Below are 20,816 nucleotides of genomic sequence, written 5' to 3'. Positions count from 1 at the left end.
AATAACCTCTTAATGTCTAACCGCGCTTTATAGCCCTCATCGAGATAGGAATATTTGTTGCCGTCCTGTATAGATCGCTTATCTTCAAAGTCTTGTCCTTCCAGGGCTGAACTTTTGTGGTTAGTTGTTGCTACAAAATATGGCATCGTTTTTTTTTATTTTGGTTTTAGTTGGACCAACCACTCTCTTGTTTTTTAGTTAAACCGACACATTGGGGTTACTCAAAACTGTCTTCTTTTTATTTTTTACAATAATTAGCCCACTGAATAAGTTGGCTTGGTTTGTTTTTGTGAAATGTTTGCGCAATCGTTTAGAGTGTTTTGTGCGGCTCTCCGGTTGGACTTGTTTTCCAGGATATTAACTGATCTGAATGAATGATGAACAGAACTTGACTTATTGTTGTTTAGTTCAAGGGAACCAATGGAAATGTCCACCTGTTTTAAGATATGCATTTGACTGCCATCCTTTCCATTGAGGAGTCAAGTTTAAAGGGGAAGTTCGCTCCAAAAAGACAAGACAACGGAGAAGTTTAAATATGGGTTTTGTACCCACACAGCTGTAATAAGGACCACAGCGGTATGGGAATCTAATCCTTTAGGTGTGGGAATAGTCATATAATTATCATAGTCATTATGCTCATATCACACATTTACACCTGAGTTTGTGGTTATTTTTCAAATTCAAAAATCTAATATTCAAGCAGATCTAATAGCCATGTTGTGCAAATGGCCCCCGACTTCGGTTTTGCAGATTTTTATCAAGTCGTTCATTGGATTTTCTTCCTGATCAAATGAAAATGGTGGACACAAATGTGCCAAAAGAATGACACAAAATCTCAGAAGAAAATAGATATCTAAAAAATGTTTTATTACAATTTCCTATTTGACTCAAACAGAAACTATCACGTAAAACAGTAAATAAACCAAAACTTGTTCCTCATAATATTGTACACAAACTGATTCATTGTTATCCAAACATTTTCTAGTATCAAAAGATTTACCCAATCAATCATGGACTACTTGTCTAAATGCCCGTTTGTTCATATTTAAAAAAATAATAATTAGTGAAAAACAAATATTTACAATTGCTCTGTTTTACAAACGTACACTTATGTACAAAGTATGCGGTCAAAAGGACATTACTGAAGATAGCATTGAAAAAAATCAAGGCGACCAGAAGACAAGGAAAAAGAAGAAAACACAACGGAAAAATACCAGGATCAGTCTTAGATGAACCAGCATATAGGGAACAAAGCAGTGTTCCCCATGTCCGTAGTACCACTAATTATGTTAGCCTCAAGTTACGGCAGACGTTTTATGATGTCGTCGGCCAAGCCGTCAATCACAGCCAATGAAACAAAATCCAACATTTACTTTTGAGTGAGCTTTCAACCTGCCTGAGTAGGCTTTGCTGCGGTTAAAAGTAATTTCTGTAGGAATGCATGAATCCCAGGAAGGTTTAAATAAACCTAGCCTATTTCGTCCCTCAGTTTAAATAACATTGGGCTTTACATTCAGCGTGCCAACTGACTTGTCTCGTAGAGAGCACATACAGTTAAACACAGATGAAAAAAGACAGAGGTTAAAGTGACAGTTAAAACATGAAGACAGAGGTAATGACCAGGGTGACCTATGAACAACAAAAGGGAAAGGCAGACTGTTCAAAATAATAAAAATGTATCCGTAGACGAATCATATTATTGGACACAGTTAAAATATAGAGTCACTTTAAACATTAATACAAAGTGCATCTGAGGAAATGAAGTGTGATCATTATTTTTCTTTCCTGACAATTCTTTGTTTAAATATTAGGGGGGGGGGGGGGGGGGGGGGGTTGGAGTTGTTAGAGTTGACAAAGTGCCTTTGGTTAAAAGTATTAACAATAACAATAAGAAAATTTTTGTTATTTGATTGAATTAAAGAATCACCATTGCCTTGTATACAGCATAGTATAGCTGACAGTTGTGAGCAAGTCAAGTTCCAAATAATGGAAAAGCCATTCGCTCTCATTCACCCAGAATGAGAATGTCGGCACTTTATATTTTGATGTGATACAATTACAGCAAACCAACTGGCCAAACAAACTAAGCAGTTAAATAGTTTGAATTTTCCAGCACTAACTTACCAGTTAGTCGCTATATAATATTAGAAAAAAACAATCGAGTGCAAGATTAACTTAGCGCATCATTCATACGTAATAATTACAATAACAACCATACAATTTATAAAGAAGCCCTCATATCTTCGTCTTTCATTCCTCTGTGTTTGAAGTGTTTGAATAGAAAAAATATGAATAGACGTTGTAAACCGGCTGTCGTCAATTGAGTTCCGTTGTCATAGCAACCAGTTTGGTTATGAACACAAACACGGGTGAGCGGCTCTGTTCACCCAGGGGCGTGAGCGGGCACAGCCTGGGAAGAACAGCCTGAGCACAACAACCATCCAGCCTATCATTTACTTTTCCACAAAACTGTTACAAAATATTAGCGGATTTTTTTTTCGGTTTGCGATCGAGTGGATTACGACACCGCGGGAGGGCCTAAATATTGACCCGATTAAAAAAATATTAAACATGATAAAAAAAATTATAATTGTCAAGTATACATTTCAATACATTCGTTGCATTTTGGGATACACCCAAAGTATATATACAAATGTTTACACAGGACCAAGAGTTACAGTGTGTCCACAAAGGCCATAAGGGAACACTCAGGATGTCGCGGCCGATAAGAACCAACAGTTTGGTGTCCAGTGTCCTCCCAAATGCATTGTGGAAGAGCACAAATGTTTATTGGCATGTCTGTGTTTACAGTATAAGTACATATATAAATATATACATGGCGTTTGCGCAAGTGTGCGCGCGTGTATGCTGAAACAACTTTAACTCAACCCACACCCTGCGGGCGTGCGGACAGACTACAACCGTCTCTGTTTGTGTATCCACCACCTGGACCAGCTGGACATCGTGTCTGGCGGTAGCGTGCGCTTGCCGGGGGAACAGGGTTAGTTCTGGTGGCGCTTCATGTGAAGAGCCAAGTGGTCGGAGCGGGAGAAGCAGCGGCTGCACGCCACGCACTTGAAGGGCTTGGCGCCGGTGTGCTTCCTGTAGTGACGCGTCAGCTCGTCCGAGCGGGCGAAGCGCCAGTCGCAGCCCTCCCAGGTACACCGGTAGGGCTTCTCCCCTGCAGGAGGAGGAGGAGGAGGAGGAGGAGGAGGAGGAGGAGGAGGAAAGGAGGGAGGATGGGGAGGAGATGAAGCATAGGGAAAGAAAGAGGGTAACAAATGTTAGTTAGTTCATTTGTTTTATGACAAATCTATTCCATTCATTATAAGGCTACCCAAAGCTTTTTGAAAAGGACCAAGCTAACATAGTACACGATCCTATGGTATAGAGATAATCTGTCCACATCAAAAGTCCTATTTACACAACCGGGAAACATACATTGTCACACTGAAAATATCTAAATGGCCTGTCGGGGGTTGTCGGAAGTTCTCATATCAGAAAGGAACCCAGAAAATATTCATAAGTGAGGAACCACTACAAAACAAGATTTGCGGCATTCAGTAGCATAAAATACAACTCGATTTCAGTCATCCTTGGTGTGTGTGTGTGTGTCACCAATTCTTCAAACATTTAAAGATTCAAGAAGTCACATCAGAGGTTGCTGATGAGGTGAAATGATCTGCAGTTGAGTGTATTCACAAATGCATTGTGAGAACCCAATGGCAGTCTATGGTTGGCGGCAGTACAGTATTCATTTGTATGTCTGAGTGGGTTCTATAACCATTAAAAAACAGAACACCTTCGTGACTATATATCATTAAAGTAAATGTGTGTGTGTGTGTGTGTGTGTGTGTGTGTGTGTGTGTGTGTGTGTGTGTGTGTGTGTGTGTCTCAATAACATTGTTGAAACCTAGCTTAAAAAAAATAAAGAGTGGATTTCTGTTTAAACAGGCAGAACAGGCTTGTGCACGCACACACCTCACACAAGAGCTTAATGACTCCACCTCGTCAATGAAAAAGTGCTCTTGCATCACACACCTCCATCTACACACGCACACAAACAAACACACACGCACAGTCGCACACACATAAGATAAAGTGTATTTACTTCATCCCAAGAATCCTTAGCCTATGAACAGCCTATGACAACTGAAGACTCTTTAAAATAGGACAAATGTTTGCGTAGCGATAGTTATAACTGTAATAATGCATATGAATGTGTGGGTGTGTGTGATTCATCCATATCTAAAGGAATTGAAAAACTGCTTTAAGGCCCATATCAGTTAAGTCAGAGTGAAGATCACGGCAAGTTTTTTGTATGTGTTTATGTATAGAAACAAAGTAGAGATTAGGCTTCTGGGAAGGGCTTTTCCTGTCCACCTCAAAGCATTCAAATTATATTATATTATATTCTCTTTCTATTCTAAAAGTTTGGAGAGGGAGAAATAACATAACATAATATTACTTAATATAATTGTGTTTCCAGTGTGTATGCATTAATGTGTGAAAGGTGTGAATTGTATTAAAACCATGGCATGATCTGCAAGACAGGTAAGGTTTCCGGTGCTTTCATCAGGTCATTCTTCGTTTGACAAATTATGCGGGAATGTTCCAACCAAATGATAGACGTGCTAGGCAGAAAAAAAAGACAAAAGAATAGCCTCGATTTAACTACCGGGCCAATTATTTGAATGAGTGAACATTATGTATTTGAGGAACCCAGCACATTTTGTACCATGTGTGTTGTAATTGAGTGTGAAGAACAAAGAAAGAAAGAAAATAACTACACACAAACTTCAAATTCTTTCCATTACGGATATAATCTATAGAGACGTACTCCAGAGACCATACCAATGTCAAGGTAGTGCGGGGGTGTCCTTAACCACCTCCTAAAGTGGTCATTAGCGGCGGTGTTCTGATTAGATAGCCGACGATATTAGACCATCAATCACAGAGCGATTGGCCATTAGCCAATCAGGAGGGTCCAAAGAACACTGGAGGCGGGAGATGGCTGATAAGGGGGACCAGTGGAACATGTAGGAAGAGTGGATGGTAGTGATTGACTGCATTATTATTATTACTACCACTGCTCATGTTTGTATGCAGTCCTGAAAGTCACTGTGTACATGAACCATGAAAAGGAGTATTCAAAAAGGACACGATTGAATACTTTAAAAGTTAAGAAAGGAGAGAATAAAGAGACCGGAGAAATGCCCGGACAGAGATTTTTTGTGGGGCGAGGACGAGTGATTCAGGGAGCAGGTGTGTTTGATTTAGCTCTATAGCTTTACTCCCTGGGTCAAATGCATGGGCCTCCTCCCTCTCCCATTACCTGCAGAGTCAATAAACAGGAGAATGACAAACAGACTATACACAGCCGGAGAACCCAGAAACACACAACCCCCCACACACACACACACACACACACACACACACACACACACACACACACACACACACACACACACACACACACACACACACACACACACACACACACACACACTTATTCCTGGTACAAAGACCCCCCCCCCCCCCCCCCACACACACACACACACACACAGCTTCGAAACAAAGACCACACACACACGCACACAAAAACACACACAGCTGTGAAAGAAAGACCCCACACGCATACATCACACACAGGGGTATAGGGGGAAGACCGGGAGGGGCATGAAAGGCATACATTTGCACACACTTTATGGTCGTTCCAGAGCTAGCCATGTAGCAACACGCCGGGGTTATCGAGATACGGCGGGACGCCGGTTGGGAAAGGAGCAGAGCAATCTGTGTGTGGTCAGGTTGAGTCAGAGAGTAAATGCCATCAGGCTCTTCAGGTGCTCACCAGCTCACATCCCCCCCCCCCCCCTTAATCACCTCCACAAGTGTTTGGAAAGAGGGATGGGGCCCCCTAATCTCACTGATAGCACTGCGCTGTGCAAACACGCACGCACACACGCACACAAAAAACACACGTAGTACACTTCATGTATCTTAGTGACTTGCTTGCGCACGCACGCACGCACGCGCACACGCACCCACACCCACACACACACACACACACACACGATATTCAGCTGGCTTCTAGTCCAGAAAGAATAGGCGACGGCGTGTAACTAACATAAAAACATAAACTACTTCTGGACAAGGCTTCAGGGCTAATGTCCTAACACAACCCCTGCGCCACAAAGACACTCACCGAAACACACACAGACGATGACTTTATAGCAGTTCCCTATGGAGGTATGTGTTGCATAACATGCGAACAGGTCAGGCCAGTGGCGATGCTACTACCATCGACCGGAGTCCCGAACCGTGGCTAGATGGATGTTCTCTGGGCTTTGTATGCCCAGATGGACTCATTCACGAGCAGCCATGCATGCTTGTTGAGCTCCAACACACACACATAAGAAAAGTACAAAATGGATGCAAATGTGAATGCAAATAAACATCAGTGCTGGGTGTGAGACATTCTACCGGGAGGTGGGGGGTTAGGTATTCAACTACCTGGGTGCTTGTGTGTGAGACACACAGGGACCCTAGTCTGACTCCAACCGTACTCTGCTGTGAAACAAGCCAACAGCACCTTTGGCATAGTAAAGGTTACCACACACACACACACACACACACACACACACACACACACACACACACACACACACACACACACACACACACACACACACACACACACACACACACACACACACACAAAGAGCTGGATGGAAACCACAGGGTGGAGAGATTCTGAGGGACTGGTTTGTCAGGACGAGTCAAAGCGGTTGAATGGCGAGAACAAAAGCACAGAGTGACAGAGCCAGTTGCATGCTGGGAGAACAGGTATTCATCGGAGCTGTGGCACAATGCACTGGCGATTCAAAGAAAATATTGACAAAAGGAAAACGATAGGTCAACGTCATCCACTTCAAATGAGCATGGCTAAGCTAATATTGTGTTTAACTGTGGGAAATATGTCACAAAGCTTTAAACTCCCCAGCACATGGTATGAAAATAAGCACAAGAAAAACAACGCTTCGCATTCGTTTTGTATTTTTGTTCTTTCCCATAGACCAGTATGGTAGTATAGAGTACTTCAGGTGTCTGTCTTCATCCTTGGTTGGTAACATTGATTTGCAAGCGAGAACACCTCATATTTATTTGCTGGTTTAATCATACATTTCCACTTTATTTTTTAATGAAACATGGCCCTCCCATGCATGCGTATTCAAAGAATCATCATCAAATGTGTCCTCTTTAAGCGGGAACACGGAAATATCTTGTCAAGGCTAGGCGCGGTTTAAATTGATTCCCGTTCAGCTGTACCCGAGTAAGAATGGGCTGAGGGGCAGAGAGGAAGCCTGGTAATCTGAAAGGCATCCAGAGTAATGAGGCTCTATTAACGGATAACCACTGGTTTCTAATTCCTTCACCTCATTTGAGCTCCCTGGAATACTGACACTGGAGACGGAGATCACCACTTCATTCATTCATTCATTCATCCTTTTGCCTGTCCCTGTAGCACCATTCGTCTCATGTCTTCACTACAAACCAGTTTCAGACCTAAGGAAACTTTACCTTTGAATGGTTTGACAAATGTCAAACTCCAACCCTCCAAGCCCAACCCAATTCTCTCCGGTCCTACTCTGTGCGAATAAAAAATATATTTAACCAGTAAAAGTTGAAAGTCTATACATCTCTATGCTATTTGTTTTATTTATTTGAGCCTAGGCTAGCCAATCGCTATCCCTGCTCTCTGGTTTTCTCCTCCCCCTCTTTCTTTGAGCACTGTCAAATCCACCACCCAGAGGCGCGGGTTTGCTGTTGGTTTTGATTTAATTTCCCTCTGCTCGTCTGCTGCCTTTCCTTCTTCACGCACACGCACACGCACACACACACACACACACACACACACACACACACACACACACACACACACACACACACACACACGCGCACGCGCACACGCACACGCACAAACTTTTGGTTTCCCGGTGTAGTGAAACTGGGCACATTTCCAGGAAGTACACGGTGCTGCTTAAACAGAATGGACGCTGTGTTCATTTAAAACTAGTTATATTCATCACATTGTCCGCTAGCGAGCTCTTTATTTTCCATTGGCAGATCCACAATAAAAACGTCCCAAAGTGACTTTCTCAGCCGTTACTTCAGTCTGTTGATTCTATTCTAGCATCTATTCAACCATCAGATATCTTTCGCTACTACAAAAATTTGGCAGATGTGCCCCGATGGCATGCGCTGCACATGCGCTGCACATGAGCGGGACACCTGAATGCGTTTGTGTACTCCCTCCGCCTCTCTTTCACCGCAACACAGGTATGAACGGTTGATGAAAGTCTTTGGCACGGGCGTATAATGCGTACTTTCAGTCTTGAAAGCCAGGGCGTTTCCCAATTAGGTGCTCTGTGGCGACGCTGACAGTTTAGGCGTGCTTGCGTGGCCTGTTTTGATCAGAAACCACTGGCAAGAGACCAACCAGTCATGGGTAAAGTTTGGCATTCACACATGGCGTGAATACATTACAGCCTCACAGAGTGTTGTCCTGTCAAAGCTGTGGTCTGCTGTTAGGGAGGAGTAATGGCATTTACATTGAGCGTGTAGCTGCGGCAAAACAAAATGATTGTGTGAATGTTTGCATATATATAACATAACGTAATATTTTTTTGCCATTGACAATCAAATACAATTGAACATAATCCTAATGACCGAATAGAAAGTAAGTGTTTCTGGCCGCTAGTGTACAAGGATGGGTGTATTTATTCAGGCAAAGGCTGTACTTTAGAATGGGACAAAGATAGATTCACAGCGGAGTTGATCGTATTTACTTTCAGTATGAACAACTTGGGCAGTGTCTAAACATAATGAGCTAACACACTTCAGATCGCTAACGCTGCAGAGCTCCGAAGGCATTGTTATTTTGATTGATAATCCCTCTTTGAGCACAATATCTTCAAGCCCATTGTACACGCATTATCTTATGATGCGGGTTTGTTCATGTGATAGATGCCCAAGCTCTTTCTTTGCAAACTAATCTACCTCAGGGTACGAATAAAGTAACCTGAACCTGAATCCACACCATTAAGCTTCTCTCCATGAAGATCCAACACTGTATGACACACAGCCACAGACCAAATCCATTACCAGACCTAATCCAGGAGGCTGGGTCTGAGACTGTTTGTCACACCATATTCCATAGCATTTTCACAGAAGTAAAATGTTATTCCTACCTGTATGTGTCCTCTGATGGGCCTTCAGGTGAGAACTCTTTGTGTAAACTTTGGTGCACCCTGTAAAACAAGAAAGAGAAACCCAAAATAAGCTAAATGTAGCAGTTGCTGAAGCAGATACATAAAGGAGCAGGTAGCATGCTGCTAATGGATGGCTAAAGGTTAAGCTCCAGACACTTGGGTTCAAACCAAGGATCGCCCGATCCGCAAGGCTACTCGGATCACTACACTTCTATAACACATTATTTAATTATTAATAACGACTACCTTTGGCTTTGGAATTGTTTACTGCGTTTATATTCATGACTCAGATGACCCATGGATTATTGAACAGGTTAAATATGATGGATAACCAGTGGGATGAAGCACAGTACAACCGGGAAGTCAGAACCACCAAAAGTAAGCGAGGAATTATCGCACGGCCATCCAACTTCCCTTTGTTCCTTTGTTTCTGTCAACCTCAGTGGATGATTAAACCCACAGAAAGAACAAAAGAAAAAACGTAAGAGAGAGAAAGAAAGAGGGAAAAAAAAGTCAGAGAGAGGGAGCGCATGAAGGCGAGAGAGCCAGAGAAAGCGAGAGAGATGGAGACAGAGCGAGAGAGCGAGAGGCAGAGCAAGGGACAGATCAAGAGAGTGAGAGACAGAGACAGACAGAGACAGAGACAGAGGCAGAGCTAGGGACAGATCGACAGACAGAGAGAGTCAGAGACAGAGCCAGAGGGAGTCAGAGACAGCCAGAGCCAGAGAGGCAGAGCGAGAGAGAGACAGAGACAGAGAGACAGCGACAGAGACAAAGAAATAGAGACAGAGACAGACAGAGACAGAGACAGAGTGAGAGACTTGAACTGGGCCCACCTGGGAAGTCACAAAAGTGGATCCTCCTCTTTTCCAGCTCGGGGTTGTTCCGCCGGTTGTAGCGCGGCCCGGTCAGGACGCCCTGGCCGTGGGTCATCAGCATGGTGTGATGGGACATGCCGTGGATCTTCATGCCCCCCGCCCGTTGGTGGTAGGGAGGAGGGGGCGGCGGGGGCGTGGCGGCCGAGAGCCGGTGGGGGAGCAGACCCAGCTCCGCGTGGCCGTCGGGGCTCCCCGGCTGGGAGTTGGGGGGCGATGGGGGGAGGCTGTGGGGCTGGTGGTGGGGGCCGCTCCCCGGCGACGGCTGGTAGTAATGGAGGGGCTGCTGCTGCTGCTGTTGCTGCTGCTGCTGCTGGTGTTGGTGCTGGTGCTGGTGCTGCTGATGGTGCTGCTGTTGATGGTGGTGGGGGGGGAGATGCTGTTGGTGGTCAGACATGGTATAGTCCCCGCCCGCCGACGTCGTCACGCCCAGGTTGAGCATGGTCCGGCCGCAGTTGGCGCCGGCTCCCGATTGGGCGCTGTGGGTCAAGGTCATGGTGAGGTCGGCGTGGGGCATGTGGTACACCTGGGGCTGGGGGGCGGGGGGCCCGATCTGGAGGTCCATGCCCAGGGAGGGCTGCTGCTGCTGCTGCTGCTGCTGCTGCTGCTGCTGCTGCTGGGAGTGGCTCACCTCGCTGGGGTTCAGCTCCGGCTTGAGGAACATGTGGTTGACGCCCGGGGACATGCTGAAGACGGAGGTGAAGTCGGGCAGGGCCTGGGAGGCGGGGCCCACCGTGCAGGGGGCCTCCAGGCCCGGCTCCGTCTTGATGTGCTTGGTGTTGGAGCGGTACAGCCCCGTGCGCAGGTGGGTGGTGCTGGGCAGGATGACGTTGATGTTGAGGCTGTACGGCGCCACGGGCTTCTCCTCGGAGAAGAACTCGTCCACCGTCGAGGCGCTCTCCCGGCGGTACTTCCTGTCCGGGGAGGTGGCGGTGGGCGGGGCCATCAGGGGGCTGCCGGAGAGGGGGAGGTACTTCTCTAGCTCCAAGTGGGTCTGAAACAAACAGCAGGAGCAGGGCCAGAGGTTATAAAAAGGTACCTTCTGTGTTTAGCACGGGACGGAACACTTTGAATGGACTTCAGTGAACAGTGCCACGAGGTTATGAAAGATCCTTCATTTGTTATTTATATTTTTTGGTTTCGAATTTGCTTTCAATTTCTGTTTCGTTTTTAGGTGTTGGTCCTAGTTTCGCTTATATTTATGGGAAAACAGTTTGAGTTTAGTTTTTTATTATTTTCATTTTTTTTATTTTAGATATTTGTGAGGGCTGAAAAAGCTAAAAAGTGTGGCCTAAAACTGACCTAAAACTGATTTTGAAGATCGAAGATAAACCAAAAATACTAGTCTTATGCATAAATTGGGAATTACGAAAACCAAGTTGGTATTGGATAGTTTGTTTTGAAAACATACAATACAGTTTCAGGTAGTCATCTTTTTTTTGTGAAGCCCGGTTATTATTCAAATGTTCTCATTAACGATAACAATCTGGAACTGCCAACCCTTGTGTTGCAAATATGAGAATGCATGGGGGCAACGTACAACTACTTTATCAGATCAAACTGAAATTCCACAGAAGTGAAAACATCTTAAAATGAGTGACAATTGTAAAACAGGCAGCAGCATTACAACCCTGGGAGACTCATAGACGTTTACCAGAGCCATCCAACTACAGTCAGGTTGAGTTTAATTACGGTACTGGAGGGCAGAACTGTAAAAGAGTAAGTGACAAGGGAAGGAGTGAAATAAGTGAGTGAGTCATCCAGTCATTCCTGGTGATAAAAGACCATTCCTTTTGCTCCATTCCAGAGATTCCTCCCTCGAAGTGGAACTCGTTTCTCTTGACCACGCGGCTTCGCGCCCGCTGCTCCTACCTAGCGTTGATCTCATCATGACAGGCTGCTGGCATGCATGGGATCATATGGCGACATACACTGATTTATTGCTGTCGTAGGTCACAGACAGAGACAGAGACAAAGAAAGACTCTGGCGTTGAGTGTAACTGTCATTCACAGTGGAGAGTATTTACTGTACTGCACACAGACGCACACAATGATCAGGTGGGCAGGACTTGGCTTGCTGGAGGATACCGGCACACACACACACACACACACACACACACACACACACACACACACACACACACACACACACACACACACACACACACACACACACACACACACACACACACACACAAAAACACACACACACACACACACACACACACACACACACACACACACACACACACACACCCACCCTTTTGACAGGCTCATGTTATGATTGACCATATTTCTATGCGTGTCTCTGTATGTGTACGTGTTCGCATTTCGTAACGCTAAGGACCGGGTCTGTTGAAGAACAAGAGAGCGAACAGAGAGGGAACCGAGAGCAGATACAAAACAAAGGAGGAGCCCGGGAGAGATGGAGTGAAACCCAAACTCTGACGGGTAAAAATAAACCTGTCAGGTGATCACGGTCTAGTGAATGGCATCAACAGCAGCCCTCACAAATCACAGCAGAACGCAGCTGGAAAGGTGACAAGAGAATGATGTCAACAAAGGGGCCATGCTATGATGACAAATTACAGAGAGATTGAAAGAGTGATTAAGAATAATAAACCACTAGAAAAATGGAGGAGGTAGAGGTGGAGGAGGAGGAGGAGGAGGAGGAGGAGAAGGAGGAGATAAAAAGGTAAATATTTCCGAGTGTTTGCTGATGACAGAATCAACATTGCTTTACAGAAACAAAGAGTGGGGGGGGGGGAACTCTCTGACACATGTCACAAAAGAGTCATTAGTTAAAGCTAGGGTGTCCCTGAGCTAGATGCATTAGTATTCTGGAGGTGGAGGGAATGCACTAATGCCTTCTGTTTTACCATAGTACTGCTTTAAGTTCCTCAAAACCCCCCAAATCTGTGATAACAGAAAAAAACTAAAAGGTAAGAAAAGTACCATTGCTTTTGTTAAGCACATTGACTTTGCATTAAAAACAAAATTACTCAGAGTGTGGATCTGGAGTCAAAACCTGAGCAATACTCTCGACTGTTAAAACACTGATGCGACGCAAACCTTCATCTCTGATCTGTAACTTTGAGAAAGACAAGGAAACAATCCTATTCTCCATGTCATCTATTTACAGCCGTCCCCAGTAATGAACAACTGGGAAAAACCAGGCTTCCCGCAGGGCAACACACAAAGTCCCAGCGAGGGCTATAAAGAGTTCAATTGCCTGTGAACAAACGTCTTAATGAGGTTCCGATTCAGCGCCCTTAGCCCCTCCCACCCCTCCCACCCCTCCCATCTCTCCAGCCCACAGCGGCGCAGTATGGCCCCGCTCCACGGGCGGAGCCGGCTGAGTGTTGACAGGGCCTTTCAGCGCCGGGATCCAGCGGGCCTGCTGTGTCAGGTTAGCATCGGCTACGTCAACGCCGTGTACAGGTAGCCAGAGAGGCTAAAGGTGCTCCGTCCCTCAAGCCTCCGCCTCCCCCGGCCGCTGATAGCAACGCTCCGATCCGTCTCTCTGCACGTCATCCCCGTTGGACGGGGCTGCATGGACCGGCTCCACGATGGGGCCGTGTGTGTGTGTGTGTGTATCGAAATGTGTTTGGTGAGAATGCCACGTTGTCGCGGACCATCGCGGCACAATGCCTGGTTGACCCGCTGTCCGACTGCGCCCTGCCTCTCCTCCATCAGTGCAATCTGAGAGAGAGAGAGAGAGAGAGAGAGAGAGAGAGAGAGAGAGAGAGAGAGAGAGAGAGAGAGAGAGAGAGAGAGAGAGAGAGAGAGAGAGAGAGAGAGAGAGAGAGAGAGAGAGACCCCTCTTTCATTCCCATTCAGAGGTCAGGTACTGTTGGGCCCCTGCCTTTCAGCGCACCGTACAAACGGGCCCTGTGTTGCTGCCAGATGTAGTGGCCCCTGTGCCCTTGGCCGTGTCCCCTCCTGGCCCTACCGTGTCACCCTGAACGATACTCTCGGCTCTCGGGCGCCCCACTTCCTGTCCAGCCCCACCGGCGTCCAGTAAGGGCCAGTCTTCCTTGTTTGTGATCGCTATGATGACGGAGCCTCCTGCACCTCTGGCTGCACAAGGAGGAAGAAGGACGGATGACGGGCAGCTGGCCTTGAGAGATCGAATCCCACGTCGGGTTGAATATTAACAGACACCAAGTCAAGACGTAGTCGTTGGAAAACAGGAAGCAAAGAAATAAATAACTATTAAAAAAGGAACAAGATAGGGGTCGGGGAGGAGGGGAGGGGGGGGATTTGGTTGCCTTTCCGTGACTAGGGCTCTCTCCAACTCTCTCTCTCTCTCTCTCTCTTTCTCGACCTTGTGGACCCCGGGGTCAAGATGACAAACGCACGCTTTGTTTATCAACATAGGAGACGTGAAGCGCAGTGGGAAGGGAGGGGGGCGGGGGGGGGGGGGGTGCTCCGGCTGAGGTTATTAGAGCAACCACAGACCGCTGAGGTTAATCATTGGACGACATGTACGCGCTCAGCCCACTATGGATCCCAGATTAGCGGACAACAGGCAGAGCCTTATCAGTTCTGCTCCGAGGGGTTCCATAGACGGGGGGAGGGGGGGGGGGGGGGGGGGGGGTTCCGATGCATCCGGACACGGCGACACTCGGCTCTACCCTCGGTCGATATGTCTCTCTCGGTTTATTGTTCTATAGAATCTAGAAGAGGGACGAGAGCATGAACTCTAACTATCGATAATTAAGTAAACATGCATTGACGTGGTGGTAACTTAACGGACATGGTGGTCCGGTAAGTCTTTTCCTTCAAGAAAATGTGCTGTGACGTATTTCAGAGTTAAGCACGGTATCAGTAAAGGATCAAATCCTCTGATTTTTTTGTCCTTGATCCTTGATGCTTGATGCTTGATGCTTGATCCTCGGATTTCTGAAGACTGTCAAACATGCTAGCCAGCTGCTGGGCAGCCCGTACAAACGTCCCCATCTAGAAAGTCCTGTGGGGAGTGTTACTCAAGCCTCAGGCCATAAACAGGCACCAAGCGACACCAAGACTCCTGTTCATTCTAAACTAATGGCTACCTGTGGTAATGGATCCTTTACGGCTCTAAGGAATGCAGAGAGAAGTTAGTACTTTGCCCTCAGATATCCATAATGTAATAACGACACACTTTTCTTTCCAAATCTCTCGAATCAGGCCTGCACATGCCAGGGTCAAAGCAGGTAAGGCCAAACAAAAACCTTTCAGAGCCGGGATTACTGTTTATGGCGATGAGCTGACAGATAAGGGAGAATGTTGTAAACTGTTTTTAGAAGAGGGTACAGCAGGGGTGCAGTGCTACAGGAGGACAGCGCTTTACATTGAGTACTTAGACAGCCATATAGACAGGTAAGACTATTGGTTGTGTTGTGACCTCGTTGGAGTGTGAAAAACACGCACACCGTGATCCACATCACTGCTTTGCGTGGACTCGTTGGTCAGGACCGATGCCCGACATGAACGCATGACATGTGTCTGAAAGAAAGAAGAGATGTGAAAGAGAGTGAGAGTGAGTGAGTGAGTGAGTGAGTGAGTGAGTGAGTGAGTGAGTGAGTGAGTGAGTGAGTGAGTGAGTGAGTGAGTGAGTGAGTGAGTGAGTGAGAGGGAGAGAGACAGAGAGACAGAGAGACAGAGAGACAGAGAGACAGAGAGACAGAGAGAGACAGAGAGCGAGAGAGACAGAAAGACAGACAGACAGACCATCAACCAACCAAGGAGGAGCAGACCGCCTCCCCAAACAACTTACTCAATACTTGAAAGAGAGCCAAGCAATGTCTCATACGGTCTGATTCACACAACACAAATCAGTGTGGGTCCAGAAGGCACAGGGCCTAGTCGGTCTGAATCAGATGCAAAGTGCCCTCCCTCCCGGCCCCCCCCAGTCAAATCGTTAGGCAAAACCCAAGTCCATCACAGCCCTTCTGGTTGCCAAGACAAAAGACACATGTCTGACGATGAGCCTGAAACTCTAGCGGGGGGGGGGGACAGTATTGATCAGGAAACCCATGAGCATACAACTTGTGACACACAACGAGGATGGGGGGGGGGGGGGTTCCGGTGCCAGGGGTTGTAACTCTGTAACTCGTGGGCCCATCGTCTTGGCGACAAATTACAGGAAGACCACTGGGTGATGTCATGGCGGTGGAATCCGAATCCAGGGTTTCATATGAGTAACTTATTGGGGGGGGGGGGGGGGGGGGGGGGGGGGGGGGGGGGGGGGGAAGCACTGAGACGGCAGCATTAAACAGGTGGGTCCTGGTCAACGATGGACGGAGGAGTGCTTGATGATCCAGGATGACCTTCAGGTTAAAAGGTCTGCAGTTAGTTCTGCCAGGTGCTAATACCACCGTTTTGCAGCTTAATCAAATGAATCCCTGTGGCCTTCATAGAAAAAGGATTGTTGCATCACCAGTGGAGGACATGAGTGAGAGAGATTAAATCAATTCAACTCTACACAGCAAGATGCTCAGGTGACATCTCCATTCATATTTCTTATGCTTGACGAAACTCAGTCTTCATCATCAGTCTTCTGTGGGGGATGCTACCACATGCTGTACTCATGGATGTATTACGTTATACAACGCTGCAGTTCTGCTAGCCTCTAGGTGGGTTGTGTGCGTCTGTCTGCCCTCCTTGTCTCTCAATCTGTGACCAGCCATGGGGAAAGTAAGTACACACTGTTAATTGAAGCTCTGGGCATTTGTGTGTATGCGAGCGAGCGAGTGAGTGAGCGAGTGAGTGAGCGAGTGAGTGAGTGAGTGAGCGAGTGAGTGAGTGAGTGAGCCCCCCCTCCCAACCTCCAGCCCTCCTCTTCCCCCCCCTTCAAGCTCCCCCCCCCCCAACTCCCCCTTTCAGCCCTCCTCCTCCTCCCCCTTTCAGCCCTCCTCCCCCTTTCAGCCCTCCTCCTCCTCCCCCTTTCAGCCCCCCCCCCCCCCACCTCCCCCTTTCAGCCCTCCTCCTCCACCTCCCCCTTTCAGCCCCCCCCCCCACCTCCCCCTTTCAGCCCTCCTCCTCCACCTCCCCCTTTCAGCCCCCCCCCCCACCTCCCCCTTTCAGCCCTCCTCCTCCACCTCCCCCTTTCAGCCCTCCTCCTCCACCTCCCCCATCAGCCTTTCACTCCCTGCCTCGGGGGCCCGTCTCGGCCTCACCGGGGCCGGGCTGCATCACCCCCACCCACCGGCCCCCGGGCCCCAGGCCCCCACACTGGATATTAGGATAAGCGTCTCAGGCCCTGCTCCAACAGGTCCGGCAGCATACTGCTGTCACGGCAGAAGCTCCGTCGAGCAGGTTCACTTCCCTTTTTCCCCTTTTTTTTTCTCTCTTTCTGCTAACGCCGTCACAATAGCAGAGAGCAACGATCTTTCTCTGGCCGGATTAAAAGAGAAAGGAGCCAAAGCCTCCAGACGCCGGGCTGTTGGTGTGTTGTTGAAGGAGTCCTACAGCCTCACACTTTGAGATGGTTCCAGAACGTCCAACCTCGTGATCTCTGTCTTTATCACCCAGTAATCACATTCTGGGTTTGCTTGTCCTAATGTTTGTAACATTGTGATAACCATGTCGTTACCCAGAATGACTTTCGCCTCTTTTCACCAATGACTTCTTAGAACTGTGTTTATCAGATATCACAAATAATTCTTCAATGAGAGATCTAAACATAAGATGTGGCTCAAATCTGTACGGATTGTTACACTGTCTACATCCGTGTACAATAGATGGCTGGACGACAGAGGCTGCATCTCTGCTGGACATCGCGAGTAGTGTGTAGCCCAAGTCTGCCAGGACACAGCCGACTGAGCCCTCGCCTATCAGAGCTCACGGATTTCCCTGGGTGTCTCCTCCACCATGGCTGTACAGCTCAGCCTGCTGTACCCTCCGTGCTGTAGCCTTTATCAATGCTGGTTGGGGGTTATGGCCACATGGTCTTAAAAATCTTCGAAGTGACTCAGCTTGCACCTTTTCTTTAACAGAACGGTGGAATGGACTGCTTCTGGGTGAGAGGTGGACGGATAGATAGACGGATAGGTTTGTGAGTGAGGTAGAGGTAAGCAGCAGCATGGAGTGTGTTTGACGGCATACAGCCTCATGCGCAACGCAACATCATCTCTTCTATAGGGTAATATGTCCATGTATTGTGGTTAATATATCATGATTGTTTTTACGATTTCAGAATTTAGAATGTATTGCTATCGGATTCCACGATTCAATAAGCTGCAGTAATACCATTATAACATAACTTGTTATGTAATATGTTTATAAGCATCAGTTTGAGTGTGAATTACCGGTATACCATAATCCCAGAGGGGGCGTTTTGTCTCATCAAATGAATGGAAAACATGTTTGTTGTGCACACAGGAACAACAATATAACATAACTCCAGGCAGAATTGGAGAAAGGCAAGCATAAGCATTTGTAGCATACACATTTGCTGGCAATGCAGAAAATAACCCTGAGACAAACTTGTTTCTTCTCAGATTATGTATTGGGCTAATTGGCGGCTAACAGAATCACTGTGAGACTACTTTAACATTCAAGCTGCAGAGCTAACCATATTTACATGAAGCCAGTTGACAAGTTACCGTTCTTGAGAATTTCCACCACTTTTTAAAATCAACGTCACGTCGCTATACCCTTATTCAATAGTACACTGCTAGAAGAAGCTTATGATAATTATGTTGATAAGTTATGCGTAGTGAAAAATTGTGTGTGCATGTGTGTGTGCGCGCGTGTGTTTGTGTGTGTGTGTAACTTTAACCTGGAGGGCAAAAGGTAAACCTTACGATGGTAAGGGTTACCTGGCTGACAGTTAGAGCCTGTCAATCTTTCTGCAAAGACAAACGCGAGAAAGCAACAAAGCAATTTGTAACGACCCATTAATAGTTAAGGACCCCCTACCCCCCAAACACACACACACACACACACACACACACACACACACACACACACACACACACACACACACACACACACACACACACACACACACACACACACACACACACACACACACACACACACAAAACACCGAACCCCATCATAATAAACTGATCATTATGTGATCTCGCGATCGCACGTCGGTGTTTATTTTTGGTCAAAACAGAAGTTAAAGATGAAACGTATGGGAGTAATACACCGCCAATTCGTGCGGGGTTCTCACCGCGGGCTTGACTTCCTCGAACACTGACGAGTCCTCGGTGCATTCTCCCGCCGTCATCCTCACGGGCTTCAGTTGTGTGAACACCGCCCGCTCCTCAGTGTGCGGCGGATTCATTGCCAAGCCTACACTCGCAGCCATCTCTAAACGTCAAATGTAACCGATAAAAACAATGCGTATTGTTGTTAAGTTTTACGGTATAAATAATTGTTTTCACTGCGGGTCTCTTTGTCTTATTGGTACAAGCATTGGAAACAGGTGCGCGGTAACTCCAAGACGTCTCCTCTGTCTTCTGCTTCGTAACACGGATTTACCTGAACTCAAGTATGGACCCACCTGGGCAAAACACCGTCAAACGTGAGGGCCAATAAGAACAGAGGAGGGCGCTCCTCGTCCAATCATCTGCATGGTAGGTGGAACACACCTGAAGAATCGCCAGGATGGGAGGAAATCTTTTATGAGCTATAGTCTGACACAGGTTTGATCAGCATTTGCACATTTTGGACATGTTAGTTTGCTTTAGGTTCTTCTTCATGTAAATCCCTATCATTGCCATCAACGCCACAAACACACAGTTGTGTTGTCAATGAGGATGATGATGAGGATGATGTCGGAGATGAAGATGAAGATCTGAGAGAGATAAACGTGCACCTTCCATGACACCATTGGGGGGGGGTGTGTGTGTGTGAGAGAGCGAGAGAGAAAGAGAGAGAGAGAGAGAGAGAGAGAGAGAGAGAGAGAGAGAGAGAGAGAGAGAGAGAAAGAGAGAGAGAGAAAGAGAGAGAGAGAGAGAGAGAGAGAGAGAGAGAGAGAGAGAGAGAGAGAGAGAGAGAAAGACGTTACTAGAGGCTGTTTATTTTACTTTCAACCTTTGATAACACATAGCAGAGGAGATGCCGTGAGACAATGCCGTACAATACTGGGTGCTCAACATTCCTCTCTCTCTCTCTCTCTCTCTCTCTCTCTCTCTCTCTCTCTCTCTCTCTCTCTCTCTCTCTCTCTCTCTCTCTCTCTCTCTCTCTCTCTCACACTCTCTCTCATCCTGTCAACTGTGGAACGTCCAAATGGTGAAACGTGATAGGCCCAGGGGCGGAGGGAAGGCCTACAGACTTTGGCGGAGCAGGTGTAGAGGGCAGGCCAGGACACCTGGCAGCAGGGTGACTTCATCTCTCTCTTGGCGTAGTCCCAACAGACGGACGAACACACAGCACACACACAAACACACACGTAAAGAAAGCCTATACAGTACTGTTTATGCAAAAAACAAGTGCATTCGCTGCATCCCACACGGAGACAGCCTATGTTTAAATGTGTAGCCATGTGATGACTTGTGAAGGCACTACGGGGTGTGGCTGTCAACATTCAGGTGGAGGCTCATGGGAGGAATGGGTTGGAACTGAAACAGAACTCCTTCTCCGGGGAGTTATTTGCATTAACACGTGTGTTACTGACATGGATGAGTCTCTACTCTCCTACCCATGGAAAGATGGCAAGTCTTCCCGG

General features: G+C 47.0%; 1 protein-coding gene across 1 annotated transcript; it reads right to left on the bottom strand.

Moving 5' to 3' along the window:
• Window positions 1-846: 846 nt before the first annotated feature.
• Window positions 847-19,632, bottom strand: klf5l (Kruppel like factor 5 like). Its single transcript, XM_030362499.1, has 4 exons — window positions 19,317-19,632; window positions 10,109-11,141; window positions 9,252-9,311; window positions 847-3,181 (listed from the first exon to the last, which is right to left on the bottom strand). Exons 1-4 carry the CDS (start codon window positions 19,452-19,454, stop codon window positions 3,003-3,005), a joined length of 1,410 nt encoding a protein of 469 aa, XP_030218359.1. The 5' UTR covers window positions 19,455-19,632; the 3' UTR covers window positions 847-3,002.
• Between the last annotated feature and the right edge of the window lie 1,184 nt (window positions 19,633-20,816).

The sequence above is a fragment of the Gadus morhua genome, chromosome 7 (genome assembly GCF_902167405.1).
Source record: "Gadus morhua chromosome 7, gadMor3.0, whole genome shotgun sequence".
Taxonomy (NCBI): Eukaryota; Metazoa; Chordata; class Actinopteri; order Gadiformes; family Gadidae; genus Gadus; species Gadus morhua.
The sequence above is the reverse complement of the archived record's forward strand: the minus strand, read 5'-3'. Positions and strand labels throughout refer to the sequence as shown.

What these genes read in the sequence shown, in the direction of transcription:
- klf5l (XM_030362499.1), bottom strand. Translation starts at nt 19,454, where the DNA reads ATGGCTGCGAGTGTAGGCTTGGCAATGAATCCGCCGCACACTGAGGAG. An exon ending in CCACTTTTGTGACTTCCCAG is followed by an intron (nt 9,312 to 10,108) that starts GTGGGCCCAGTT and finishes CTTGTTTTACAG; the next exon opens with GGTGCACCAAAGTTTACACA. An exon ending in CCATCAGAGGACACATACAG is followed by an intron (nt 3,182 to 9,251) that starts GTAGGAATAACA and finishes CTCCTCCTGCAG; the next exon opens with GGGAGAAGCCCTACCGGTGT.